The following is a 13,343-nucleotide window of genomic DNA, read 5'->3' as shown; positions in this document are numbered from 1 at the left end:
TCCATCTAAGAATCCCATCCTCCTCTATGACTCAACTTTAATATTACCTCTTTTTGAGACCACCTGCATCCTTCCCCAGAACACTTCACTTTTAATTATACTCAGCCCATGTTTTGTGCCAAGACTTATTTTGGCCACCTGTCTGCACCTCAGCCTTCTCTTCCAATAAGGTGCTTGAGGAGAGACACTTGCTAAAGGTCCCAGGTCAGCACAGTTGGCTCCCTGTGCACCAGTGGGTGTGGCGAGGCAGGAGTTGACTTGTGTGTTTGTTCTCTTCCAGTGTATGATTTGCCTTCGGGTTCCTCAAGCCTCTTTGGAGAGTCTCTTCGCAGCGGGCCTGAAGACACCACGTTCTTGCAGATCAGTGCTGTGGACCGCTGTCCTAGCCAGCTCTCGTCTGTGTATACTGAAGGCTAAGAGCTCCCCTGGCCTCCACTACCACTGGCATCCAGAACCTTTTGTCGCTTGCCACCTTTGGTGTTCACACCCTCACAGACTGCATGGAATGATGGCAATGAATCAGCAGAACCTGCGAAGCCACAGGCATGTCATTGGAATGCAGGACTACACAGTCAGAGCTGGGCTTGCAGGAATGTTTGCATTTGCTCCTGGTTCTCTCTGGGTTTGCTGGTAACCAGCAGGACTGTCTTTTCAAAGGGAATTTAGACTCTCACTCTACCAGATACCTGTTACTTCCTGGCTGTCAACCCTCAAAGGACACCAGTGAAGTGACATGCATGTGAAAATGTAGTTTGGGGATCGCCCTTGCTGAGCACCCTAAATGGAGAGGGACCACGCAAATTGCCAGAAGCACAGAGAGCCGCCTGGCCCATGCGCGTCCTCACTGCTGGCACGGCGGAAACCCAGGTCCACAGCACAGGTGAAGCCCCGGGTTTCCAGCACCAGCCTGGCATTTCAGTGAGCTGGCTGCCCCTCTTTCACTCCTCTTCGCTGTCCCTGTGCTAGCCAGTTGCTCTTCAGTGTTTCTGCAACAGAAACAGGAGGTTCTGTCAAGTACAACCCCTTGAAAGGCACTACAACTCATTTCATGCTCCAAAAACCTGTCTTAGTTCTTTTGTTTTAAAGACTTGTTATTTACATCTACTTTAAAAGGAAAAATATATTTAGAAGTCTGTTTTTTTAAAAAGTTATTTTAATCACCCCAGCCACATACATTTGCCACAGCTGTGCAGCTGCGCCTGGCCACACCTTGCAGCACCTGTGAGCATTCGTGGAATGTTCATTTTGCATTTCGCAAAGGCTACCTGAGGGAAACAGGGTGGGCGCCCCCTCTTCCCAGTGCTGTGGCAGGAAGCCTAGAGGGTTAGCAGCACCTCAAAGACCGTGTTCAAAGCAAAAGTTCACATGACTGGTTCATCCATTACTTCCACTCCGGTGCTCTGCCCAGAGATGGGCTAGAAAGTGTGAGCACAGGGCCACACTGAGTTATGTTCCCAGGTGTTCTTGGAAAACCAAACTAGAGGTGCTCTGTGTCCATTCTGCACAGCCTCTGCTCACCTCCCTCAGGATATCCACCATCATCTGTCTGTCTCTTCCCTCCACCTGCATTGTTCTCACTCTTTTCCTGACTGTGGTTTGGACATGCCCACCACCCACCATTGTCTGACCATCACCTCTTAGCAAGGTCTGACCCAAGGCAGGTAGAGGAAACAATTCTGGAAAGGTGAGCAGAAGAAGGCAACCTTTTTTTCCCCCTAAAACTCTGGTTTGAGGGCCTGGGATTTTCACAGAGCACTTAGCCATTTGATATCAAGCCTTAAGAGAAAGCCGTTTTCTGGGGCACATTTACAAAGCTTTAAAAAGATCCTGAGTCCTATGGCCTAGGCTAGAAAAATTAGCCAAACCCCAAAGACCCCCACATGTAAATTCTGACATTCCAGTACTGTCACATCATGCTTTTTTTCTCTCCTTAAAAATGTTTTCTGAACAACAATGAAACGATGCTGTTTGTCAAACAGAAATAATTACAATCTTCAACAAGACAAATAGCTTGGTGTCAGACTTGGGCTCCAGTGACTGTTGTATCCTGACAGATGGGTCCTTCCAGTCCAACGGCACAATCAGTAGTATTCTGCCTGCTTCCGGATCTCATTCAAACATGTGGTAGAATAAGGGGAATAAAGAACCAAATGTGAGTCCATTTCTGACTAGTGAGCTCTGATCTGAGAAAAGCCATCATGTAGACGTCTGAGTCTGTAACAGAAACAAGTTAATCACATTACAAAAATCTGTTCTACTTTACGAGAGGATGCACATCAGGCTTCCTTTCCAAATGTGCTCTCAGACTGCATGTGAAGTACCACCCTCCTTCCAGACATTGTGGGTCGTATCACTTGGCCTAAGCAAGGACACACACATACCAACACTGGTGTCCCTCCCATGTCCTTGTCACACTCTGGAACGAAAGGCTTTTTAGAGAGACAGTATGTCCGTTCTTAATATTGAAGCTTTTATGAGGAACTCAAAATACATTTCATTTTTGTGATGAGGAAAAAGATGAAAAGGCAAGGTTGTTCTTGCAGCTGATGTTGTCACCCCTGCCTGGGGCTTTATATAATTTAAAGTGGAAAGGGGGAAGGATGACGAAGCCAGAAGCTGAACCTCAGAAACCGTGGATGTCATCTCCTTTGGCTGGAGGAGATGCTCCTGAGCCAGTTTCTGGTCTTACCTCACAGTGGCCCTGCCCGTGCAGTGCTTCACTGTGGCTGGAGGGAGCCGGGGCAGCCAGGCATCAGCAGCACCTGCAGGGCCTCCTTCCTCAGCAGGAATTTGGGCAGCCCCTCAGGAGGGCATTCCTGTTAGCAGATGGGCATGCAGGACGGCCCAGGGCTGCCTGAAGCTGAGAGCCCCTCCGGTGCCCTCAGTGTTCCTGATGGTGCAGGTCTGAGCTGAAGGCCTCAGGACAGGGCACTCAGGTTCCTTTTAGACTATTCATGCTGTCCTCAGATCCCAGCATCTCACCTGACCTTAAAAGTTGTTTCTTGCTTGCTTTCACATTGCATAGGATTTATATATGCTTTCATTATTATGCTTGTAGCAGTAAAAATGGAATGTTCAAAAATGTATTCCCTCCCATTTCTTGGCCTTTTTAGTCTTGCCATGTAACCATTTTCATTAACATCCAAACAGAGATTGTCATCCCCCTTTCTTAAGTAAAAACGTGCCTATGAAAATACACGCAGCCCAAAGCTAATTATCCTATTACATTAAAAAGAAGAAATCAGTATGCCTAGAAACATTTCATTTGCTGCATTGTCTTAATTCTCTAAAGGGACTGCATCAAAGTGTCAGTTGTAATTTAGCCTCTGATCAGCTGTTAACGATTATTTAAATATTTACTATCCTGTGGGGTCCCTTTACCCATGTCTCCCCCAAATTACCTAGGTGATTCTAAGATGGACACTAGGTCTTCAGTGGCTCACAGCAGTTTCCACTTGTAAAACCGAGTGTCGGTGGTGTTCTGTAGCTTTTACATTCCCAGCTGTCAAGCACATTAGTGTACTAGAACAGAGGTAAATGTTCATCTTCCGTCCAACAACCTTGACTGTTCAGTTGCCTTGAAGTATTGGGAATAGTGACTGTAAATGTCTGATTTAATTATTTGGTGTTTTATTTGACTGTTTTGACCATGTCATTTTATAGCAGCATTTTTTAATGGCACTTTTTGTTGGTGGTGTGGAATTTCTGCAGTTAATTTTTTTTTTGCAATGGATAAAGCAAAAAAAAAAGAAAGAAAGAAAAAAAAACACTCATTGGAGAAATGGCGAGTGTAAAAAAGAAGAGATTTATTTTGTACAGACAGCAGAGCATCCTGTGTAATGTTGCTGACATAAAGCACTTTGGGGGGAAGAAGTGGAAATCTGTTTTCCATAAATCACACAGACTCTTGTACATAGTTATATACACTCACGTAGAGAAATGAACTGCATATATCATACTGGATATGGGGCCGATTTTACTCTAAGGGCACATCTGGTGCTTATTGTCATAAATCTTTTAAAGAATTAGGTACACTTTTTTTCTATTAATATGTATAGTTTTGTGATTTGTCACAGTTATGTTTCATATAATCATAAGTTATTTTGTCTTGTTTCATGAAGTCCTTTTTTATGTCAAAAGTAAAATGAAGGGATTGTGCACTTGGTACAGAATAAAACTGGAAACAGAGGACATGCCCACCCTCCTGAAGTCCTCCCTCACCATGTCATTTTAACACACAATGGCAACAACTGTTTTTTGTTTGTTTGTTTGTTTGTTTTATTATTTTGTTTTGTTTTACCAGCCTCCTTTATATTGGGATGGTAATAATAATTAAAAGCAGATGGGGTAGGGGAGGGAGTGTCCAAGGCCAGCTTTAAAATGCCGCATTGCTTTGGGCCAGAGCTGCAGCCTGGATTTAATTATAGATATGAGGACGAAATGGCAGTAAAAATGAATGTGTCCCTGAATCCTTTACATGTTGGGAGTGTCCATAAATAAAACATGAAGTTTTATTTCATCAGATTTAATTAAAGCTTTTATACATGTTTTATTGGTTATTCTATTAATCCGCTTCACAAACTGGATAAATGTGTGCCAGTGTTTGGGTTTATTTGTGCCTTTTCAGTGTAGTGCTACATCATGCTTCAGAAATGCCTCTAGTGCTTGGACCTCCAGGTGATAGGGTGTCGGCGTGCTGGCCAATGGTGGAGTGCGTTTTCGGTCCAGTTTTTCTAAAACCCTGTAAAGATAGACAAAGCATCAGCTTCCCCTTAGCTGATACCCTGACCTCGGAAGTCCTCTGATTTCCTTAAGGAGAAAGGGGCAGTGAATGACCGTCTCCTGATTCCTCCTTCCCACCCTGAAGGTTTTGGAAAGCCACCTGACCCACCACCTGTGATGACCTTCCCTCCTCAATTCCCCTCCTGGGGGGAGGCTCGGGGGAGAGGTGAAAGTGGTCAGGATATTCTCACACCTGGCTGACCAGTTAGCCATGCACAAAATCTAAAAGGTAATCACATGATCTCAAGTACGATTCTTTGACAATAGGGGGGATACAAAGCAGAAGGATGGTGGCTCCCATGCACTTCGACTGGCTCTTCAGAATGCTGGGGTAGGTGTGGTTCAGGGTTTGGAAATGGAAACACTGCTGACTGACCAGACACAAAATGCTTCTCTACTCCCTAAAAGGAGGCAGCTCCTGAGTGTTTAGTTGGTCCAACCTTCTTTGGAGAATAGTTTAGTGTTAACCGGTCGAGTTGAACATACACACATCCTATAATTCAACAATTCTGGACTTTTGCATAAGTCAGTGATGGTTCAGATACAAGATGTTCATAGCGATGCTATTCATAATAGCCAAAAGTCTGGAAATGACCCAACTGTCCATCAACAGTAAAGTGAATAGGCTCTGCTAAAGCAATGCAGTGGAAAACCACGCGCGCCGACCGTGCCAGGACCACAGCAACCTGCCTAACTGGGCGAGGCTCACAGACTATGCGGAAGAAAGAAGGCAGACACAAAAGCATACATGGTGTTATTCTATTAATACACTGCTCAAAAAAAACAAGCAAAATTCAATTATAGCAGTCCCCCTTACCCCTGGTTTCACTGTCCCCAGTTTCATTTACTGGCGGTCCACTGCGGTCCAAAAACATTAAATGGCAAATTCCAGAAACAAGCAAGGAGCGTCCACCCTCAGCTTCCCTCTGTGCAGGTGCGGATGAGGGGAAGTTCGAGTTTTACAAGCCCGGTGATGAAGTCTCGCGATGTTTCACTCTGCCCCGCCCTGACGTGAATTACCCCGTTGTCCAGCGTCTCCACGCTGCGTGCGCTCACGTCCTCCAGTCACGCCCAGTCTCCGTCTCAGCCGTCAGGCTGACTGTCCAGGGGTGGCGGGGCTTGTGTTAAGTGGTCCTTATTTTACGGAATTATGGCCCCAAAGCCCAAGGGTGGCGATAGCGGTGGTTCGGACGTGCCAAAGGGAAGTGTGAAGTGTTACTGTGGTCAGGACGTGAGTGGTAGCCCAGGGCTTCGTCACGGTGCCTTCGTCTTCACCTCGCAAACCGCGAGGTGAGTACAGTAGAGGCGGCATTTTGAGAGCGAGCGAGCACGTTCGCAGAACATGGATTGCAGTATTTTGTTATAATTGTTCAGTTTTTTAATCTTTATTGTTGAAAGTATTACAGATGTTCACCCCCACACACTTTTTTTTTTCCATTGACCCCCCCCTCCTCCTCCTTGCCCCTACCCCCTCCTGCTTTCCCCAAACTGTTGTTCGTGTTCATTGGTTATGCATATAGGCATGTAAGTTCTTTGGCTTAGCTCGTCTATGTTATTAGTTGTTAATATCTTACCGTGCGTAATTTAGAAGTGACGCTTTATCGCAGCATGTATGTGTAGGGAAAAAAACAGGCTATGTAGGATTCAGTACGATCCGTGGTTTCAGGCATCCACGGGGGATCTTGGAACGTATTTCCTGTGGATAAAGGGGCTTACTGAATGGAGTTTAAGTGGTAAAGTATGAAGAACAGCCAGGAAGACGTTACCACACAGGTCCAGGGACTGATGCACTGTGTTTCGGAAGAAAGGACACATGGAAGACTCTGAGCTGATGACCAACAGTCTTTTATTTCTTCACGTTAGGTTATATAGGTGATTGCTTTATAATTGTTTTTAACTGTGCATATATGTTTTATAGTTTTTAGTTCAAATACTAGTGACTATCAAGTCTTATGTCCCCTACTTCAGGGGCTTACAAACTTTTCTGTAAGGGCCAGATAGGTCAGAGTCCAGGCTTGGAAGGCTACATGATCTGTCTCAATGTTGCAGCTCAAAATCAGCCAACACACAACTAAACACATGGATGTGGCTGTGTCCAATAAAACTTTATTTGTGGACACAATTGGAATTTTCAGATGTCATGAAATATTTTTTTATTCTGATGTTTTTTTATTTAAAAATGTTTTTTAAAATCCTTAACTCACAGAAACAAACAAAAAAGGCAGCAGGCGGGATTTATCCCATGGGCCATAGTGTGCTGACACCCGTCAACTGAAGGATCGCTCCCTGGTCGTTCCCATAAACATCCACCCAAAGAAAACCGCTGTTCGGAGCCCCTCTGGTGATTCTTCTGCTGCATTGGGCCCTGTTCCTAGAAGAAATTCATGAGCTCTATTGATTAAGCTTTTCTTTGTTTAGATTCTGGGTTCTGCTTCCCGGGATACAGATGAATGCCTACAGCCTGAAGTGCCATTCGGTGGTATCTCTGGATTTGAGGTTTTAATAAAAGGAACTGGGCTTAGAGAGATCTGTGAGAATTGGAAAATGAGCACCCATTCTTTCCAAGCTAACCAAATATTTGCTGGATCTTGGCAGCCATAGCCAACCTTTCCTCTGAAATGCTGAGAGGTTATAAGTAATGGGAGACTTCATTTTTCTCAGGCCATAGTCTTATGAAAAGCTGGAGCTTCCTCTCAAAACCTGCAGTGTTCTCAGGGAGCTGAGAGTCGGGGTTTTATGTTCAGAGACTCCACTGAGAAATGGTTGGAGCAGAGTCAGGAGCTCGGACAGAGTTTGTACTCCTTCCACCAGCAGGAGAGCTGCTCAACTCTCTGAACTCGGAACCCTGGTTTCCCATAATGCCTAGTTCCCTAATTCCCCAACTTGGGAGTTTGTTAGCCCTGATGGTGCTGCCTCTCAGCTTCTGGGAAAATGAGACTGAATTCACATGGAGCACAAGCGTATGCCTCTCTTTGTATGTCTAGATTGTGATAAAATTGATAGTTTTAAAATATGGGTATTCATGAGTCCTGAGTGATTTGCCAGTCCTAGTGTGGACTGAATCCTCTTCTGCAGGTCTGCCTGGTGGTTTCATTTGCTTAGGTTTGTGCACTGTGTATGGCTCTGATCTTAACGTGGCTGGGACACAGTAGCTTGGATAACCTGAATTTTATAAAGAAAAGTTTCACCAAGAGGAAGCTTAGAAAATATCCAGTCCAAACTCATCATTTTACAGAGGAGGAAACTGGCATGGTTACATTCATTTATTTGTTCATTCACTCATTCAATATTGTGTAAAATAAACAGGTAGAAGTGGTTCTTACTCTCACAGAGCTAACAACATGGGAGTCTCAAACATCATCTGCCTGAGAATGTTGCCCGAGGTGCTTGTTGAAAAGGCACACTTTGGGAGCTATTGAATGCACACCTCAGAGCAACTAAGTTGGAATTTTTAGGGGTAAGAAGAGGCATCTGCATTTTTAATAAGCTCTCCAGGTGGTTGTTTATACAAACTAAATTTGACACCTACCTCCACCTTGATACAGTGGAGGAGGCCAACCATTTAATAGGGCAACACAATACAACAAGAGCTAGGTAGAAGAGGGACTTTCATTCCCTGCCTGGGGAGATGAGAGCTGGGCCAGAGTTTCCTGAGGGAAGGGATGGGTGCCCAAGCTAGTTCTGTTAGTTAAATTAATCTTCAAGGAACAAAGAAGCAGAAAAAGGATGGGCCAGACATGTGCATAGCCACCAGGAGAAAGAATATAACATGCTAGGGTCACCCAACAGGTTAGCTGGAGGGTTAGAAGTGGTCTTGTCTCTGGGCTCTTAGTACTTCTCTCTCCCTGAGCCCCAGCCATTCTTGTGTCGGCTGGAGAGCTGAGGGCATTATTTCCCTTTTCAGCAGGGGATGGTATGTTACCAGTTACTCTGCAAATAAAGGTTCCACTGTCAGATTAGTTTGGAGAATGGTGGGTCAAAGTTCCATAGATTCTTTACTTCAGGACCTGTTGAAGCCTTCACTATGTTTGCTAACGTGTATTATGACTCTCCAAGAGAGTTTCAGGATGAAGTCTATTGACTATGGAACCCTTTTTCCAAAAAAAAGTACCTCATTAGCACTGTGGAAGAGAGTTTGGCAGGTCCTCAAAAAATTAAAAATATAATTATCATATGATCCAGCAAATCCACTTAGGTATATACTCAAAAGAATGGAAAACAAGGACTAAAAACAGATGTACAACATTGTTCCTATTATATGTACCCACAATAGCCAAACTGTAGAAGACAACCCAAATATCCACCAACTAATGAATGGATACATAAAGTATGGTCTACATATACACTGGAATATTGTTCAGCCTTTGGAAGGAAATTCTGACACGGTGTACCTTAAAAACACTACTCTCAGTGAAATAAGCCAAACACAGAAGGACAAATAGTGTATGATTCCATTTCTACGAGCTACCTAGAACAGGCCAATTCATGAAACAGAAAGTAGAATAGAGGTTACCAAGCACTAAGGTAGGAGGGAACAGGGAGCTAGTGTTTAATGGGTACAGAGTTTCTGTTTGGGACAATGCAGAAGTTCTGCGGATGGATAGTGGTAATGGTTGCACAACATTATGAATGTACTTAATGTCACTAAACTATGCACTTAAAAATGGTAAAAATAGCCCTGGCTGGTCTGTCTTGGTGGTTAGAGCATCGGGTTCAATTCCAATCAAGCGCACCTACCTCAGTTGCAGTTCAGTTCCCAGCTCTGGTTGGGGTTGTGCAGAAGGCAGTTAATCGATGTGTCTCTAACATCGATGTCTCTCTCTCTCTCTTTTTCTTTCTCTCTCTCTCTCCCCCTCTCTCTCCTCTCCCCCCCACCCCCACTCTATCTGAAAATGGATGGAAAAATATCCTCAGGTGAGGATTTAAAAAAAACAACAGTCAAAATAGTAAATTTTGTGATGTATATTTTACCACAACAAAATAAGAATAATGTAGCCCTGGCCAGATGGCTTAGTTTCTTGGAGTATCATCCCATACACCAAAAGGGTGAGGGTTCTATTCCAGGCCAGGGCACATACCTAGGTTGCAGGTATGATCCACAGTCCAGGTGGTATGGGAGGCAACTGATCCGTGTTTCTCTCTCACATCAATGTTTTCCTCTCTCTCTCTCTCTCTCTCTCCCCCTTCCTCTCTCCCTTTTTCTCTCCTCTCTCTAAAATCAATAAAAACATATCCTCAGGTGAGGATGAAGAAAATAAGAAAAATGTAAACAGCACCAAATAGGGTGCCTGACACCTAGAGGAAAATTTTAAAAGAAAAAGTCACATTGCTAGGCAAGTGATCCTTAGACCACTCTTTGGGAATGCCTTCTGTGGGGACAGGTGAGAGCAGAGCCACAAGGGGATCAGTAGTTACCCCTGTCAGGTGGAAATGATGGCTGGAAATGGAGCCTGGCTTGCTGAGAAAGCTGAAGAGGAAGAGGAGCTGAAAGGAGATGGCCAGGTGGTTTGGAGCAGGTGCAGAAGGAGGTTCTGAGCACGGAGCATTGTGCCTGACATACATTCTCAGTGACTGTATGGCAGAGAAGGGAAGGGATTGAGAATGTCAGTTTAGGGGAAGAGGAGGTAGTAAACTTCAGGGAAATACAGGAAGCACTAATGTAGACCCAGCCAGTCCCAATGGAAGCAGATGCAGAGATTTGTATTTCATTCACTTGTTCAACAAGTGTCTACTGCACTCTGCACCCAACACTGCATGCTGTTACTAATCTGGGAGCGAGGGATAATGCAAAAACGAAAGCATGCCATCATCCCTGTCCTTGTGACATTCTAGTCCAGACTGGCATTGCAAACTGTTTGCTTTGGTTGTCTGTAAACTTGGAGGCTCTGGGCGGTCTTTGAGGGTTGGCTTCTCTAGGAAGCAGATGCTGAGACAGTTGGGATACAGAAAAAGTATTGGAGAGTGACACTTGTGGTAGGAAAAGGGCAGAAGCAGGATTAGGCAGGGGTTGCCATCTGATGGTGACACCAACAGGATGGAGGCTCTTCCTCTGCCCTGGAACAAAGACTGCTGTTACCCAATGAAGAGTTCCCTGTTGGGTGGAAATAGCTAGGCCATCATACTATCCCCTTGCTGAAGCCCACCCCAAGAAGAATGTGTCTTGGCTGTTACTGTCTTGGTCATTCATTGGCTGAAGTTCTTCTAGGGAGCTGGAAAAAGTTTATGTTTTGGAGGACCCTGAAGAAGTTAATGCTGTCAGCTAAGCACAAACAGTGTAACTGAAATCCAAGCAGCGTATCTTCATCTGCCTGCTGCATGGGGGACAAGAAGAAGGCACAGGTCCCCATCACTGTTTTCCTAGCATGCAGTAAAGAGTGTACTGGGCATATACACTCACACACACTTTTGAAAAGGACCTGTTGCTTTTCCCCTCATCCCAGGAGACATGGAGGAAGGTCACAGGCTTTAGTGTCAGGTAAACCTGTTCTCTGCCACTCACATACTTTTTTCATCAGAAGTTTTTTTTTTTTTTATCCTCACCCGAGGACATTTTTCCATTTTTTGTTCAGATAGAGCGGGAGGGAGAGAGAGAAACATTGATGTGAAGGGGCACATCGAGTGGCTGCCACCCGCACGACCAACCAGGGCCGGGGACAAACTGCAACCGAGGTACGTGCCCTTAGTGGGAACCGAACCCGGGTCTTTCTGTACCGCAGGCCGACGCTCCAACCGCTGAGCCAAACCGGCCAGGGCTTTCATCAGAAGTTCTTAAACAGTGCTGCTCTGAGCCCATTTCTTCTTCTAGCAGGAAGATACGTACCTAGAGTACCTGGCACTCTCCCAGGCATGTGTAAAGTACTTGCTTGGAGTAGTTGCCATCTTTTTAAAATTACAGATCCTGCACCCAGAGTGAAATGATCATTTGTGAGGCAATCACAGCAAGAATCACGGTTCTGAGATCAGCACATGGAAGCAGGAAGAAAATGAGGTAGCCTGGAGTGCAAGCAAGTCTTAAAATCCCCCACATGATATTGCCTGCAAAGGTCTGTCTGTATTTTAAGCTCAGAGCAATTTATAGTGTATACATATGCCTCTTGGGCATCCTCCTGGACCATCTGAAAAGGTAAAATCACCTTTAGAGGAAAATAAGAGGACCTCCTATACTGGGCCCTGTGCTGCAAAGGCTCCATCCACTCTGACCACCTTCCAGCCATGCCCCACTCAGAGCGAGATGCTTATGTGACCAAAGATGTCTTCACCCAAAACCCACACTCCTCCCACTTCTAGACCCAATCCAGGTATCTGTAACCTCAGTTCCCTATCCAAAGGGCCCCATTGTGCTCCAAGGCCAGCACAAGCCTTTCAAGCCCATCCTTCCAAGAGTGCATCAGGTCTCCAGTGGGTACATTCCTAGGTCTGAGAGGTGGCCAGAAAGTGGCTGTGGGATTGTGGATGGAACTAGACATGCTGACGGAGCTCTTCACATGTGAGCATGAAGCCTCCACAGGGATGAAGATGGAACCAGGGAGTTGAAGAGAAGGGAGGTGGGTCCTAGGCAGAGACCAGGTATTAGCTTCCCTGGCATCAACCAAGAAATTCAAGGAGTTTCTGATCATCCTAAATCAACCATGGCCTCCCAAGTTGTTATGAAGGTATATTTGTTAAGAAAAGGGGAGAGAATATACTTTATGTAACAGTTTTTTAAGCTTCCTTTGGAATGTTTAAATATTTAAATCTCTGAGTTTGTGGACCTCCATTTATAATCTTGCCCAGACCCTGTTAGAGGCAGGTCCTGGTGGATTCTAAAGGCCATGCAAACTCTTTCAGATGTGCTGCAACATCAGGACTCCACAAATACCTTGGCAGTTGCCAAATGGTGTACAATGCAAACATTTATTGTAGTCTGATATTTTTTAATACAAAATGATGCATTATTTCTAATCCAAGAGCTTCCTGATTTGGCTGTGTGCTTCAGTCCACAGTGAACATCTGTAGACCATGTCCCAAGTTCGATACACAGAACATCTGTACAGCTCAGGTTTTTGTGTTGTTTGTGTGTATAGCGTGACCCGTTTACTGCAGAGCTGCTTTATGGAATGCCCCTTACATCTGCATGGCACATTAAGCTAACAGTCTCCCCAGGGTACTGTGGGGCACATCTGTGTAGCTGAACCACACAGCTGGGTCTCCTGTCATCAACTCCAAATTATCTTCTCTCTCTTCCCTGGCATGTACCCTGTGCTCACTTATGCTTAGACTTTCAAAAGGCCATTATCCTATCCCCAGAAAGCATTTCTGCCTGAGGCCAAGGGCCCATGATGGCCCGTTTGTGATCTAGGCCCCTATGGCTGCCTGAGAACTCCAAAGCTCAGCCACTGACTGTTGTCCAGTCTGGGTGCCTTCCTTGATACGGCAGAGGAAACAAAGACGCAGAATCAGTGGCTCATCCAAGGGAATAGCCAGGAAGTGAGACAACTAGAACAAGAAGCCTGGGAACTTCTGTTTCCTCTGTGACCACTTTTCCTTTGTCCCCACACCCTTCTAGGACCTTAGCACTTTTC

At 45.1% G+C, this 13,343-nt stretch overlaps 1 protein-coding gene across 2 annotated transcripts in view; it reads left to right on the top strand.

Moving 5' to 3' along the window:
- The window catches only part of GLIS3 (GLIS family zinc finger 3), a 469,129-nt gene extending 465,373 nt beyond the window's left edge, over positions 1–3,756 (top strand). For both annotated transcript variants that reach the window (XM_036261134.1, XM_036261133.1), the window contains one exon: positions 281–3,756. In XM_036261134.1, coding sequence (XP_036117027.1) covers positions 281–417 — 137 coding nt within the window. In that variant the 3' untranslated portion in view covers positions 418–3,756. The remainder of the gene's footprint in view (positions 1–280) is intronic.
- Positions 3,757–13,343: the final 9,587 nt, after the last annotated feature.

The sequence above is a fragment of the Molossus molossus genome, unplaced genomic scaffold (genome assembly GCF_014108415.1).
Source record: "Molossus molossus isolate mMolMol1 unplaced genomic scaffold, mMolMol1.p scaffold_m16_p_14, whole genome shotgun sequence".
NCBI lineage: Eukaryota > Metazoa > Chordata > Mammalia > Chiroptera > Molossidae > Molossus > Molossus molossus.
This window is presented reverse-complemented; position numbering and strand designations above follow the sequence as displayed.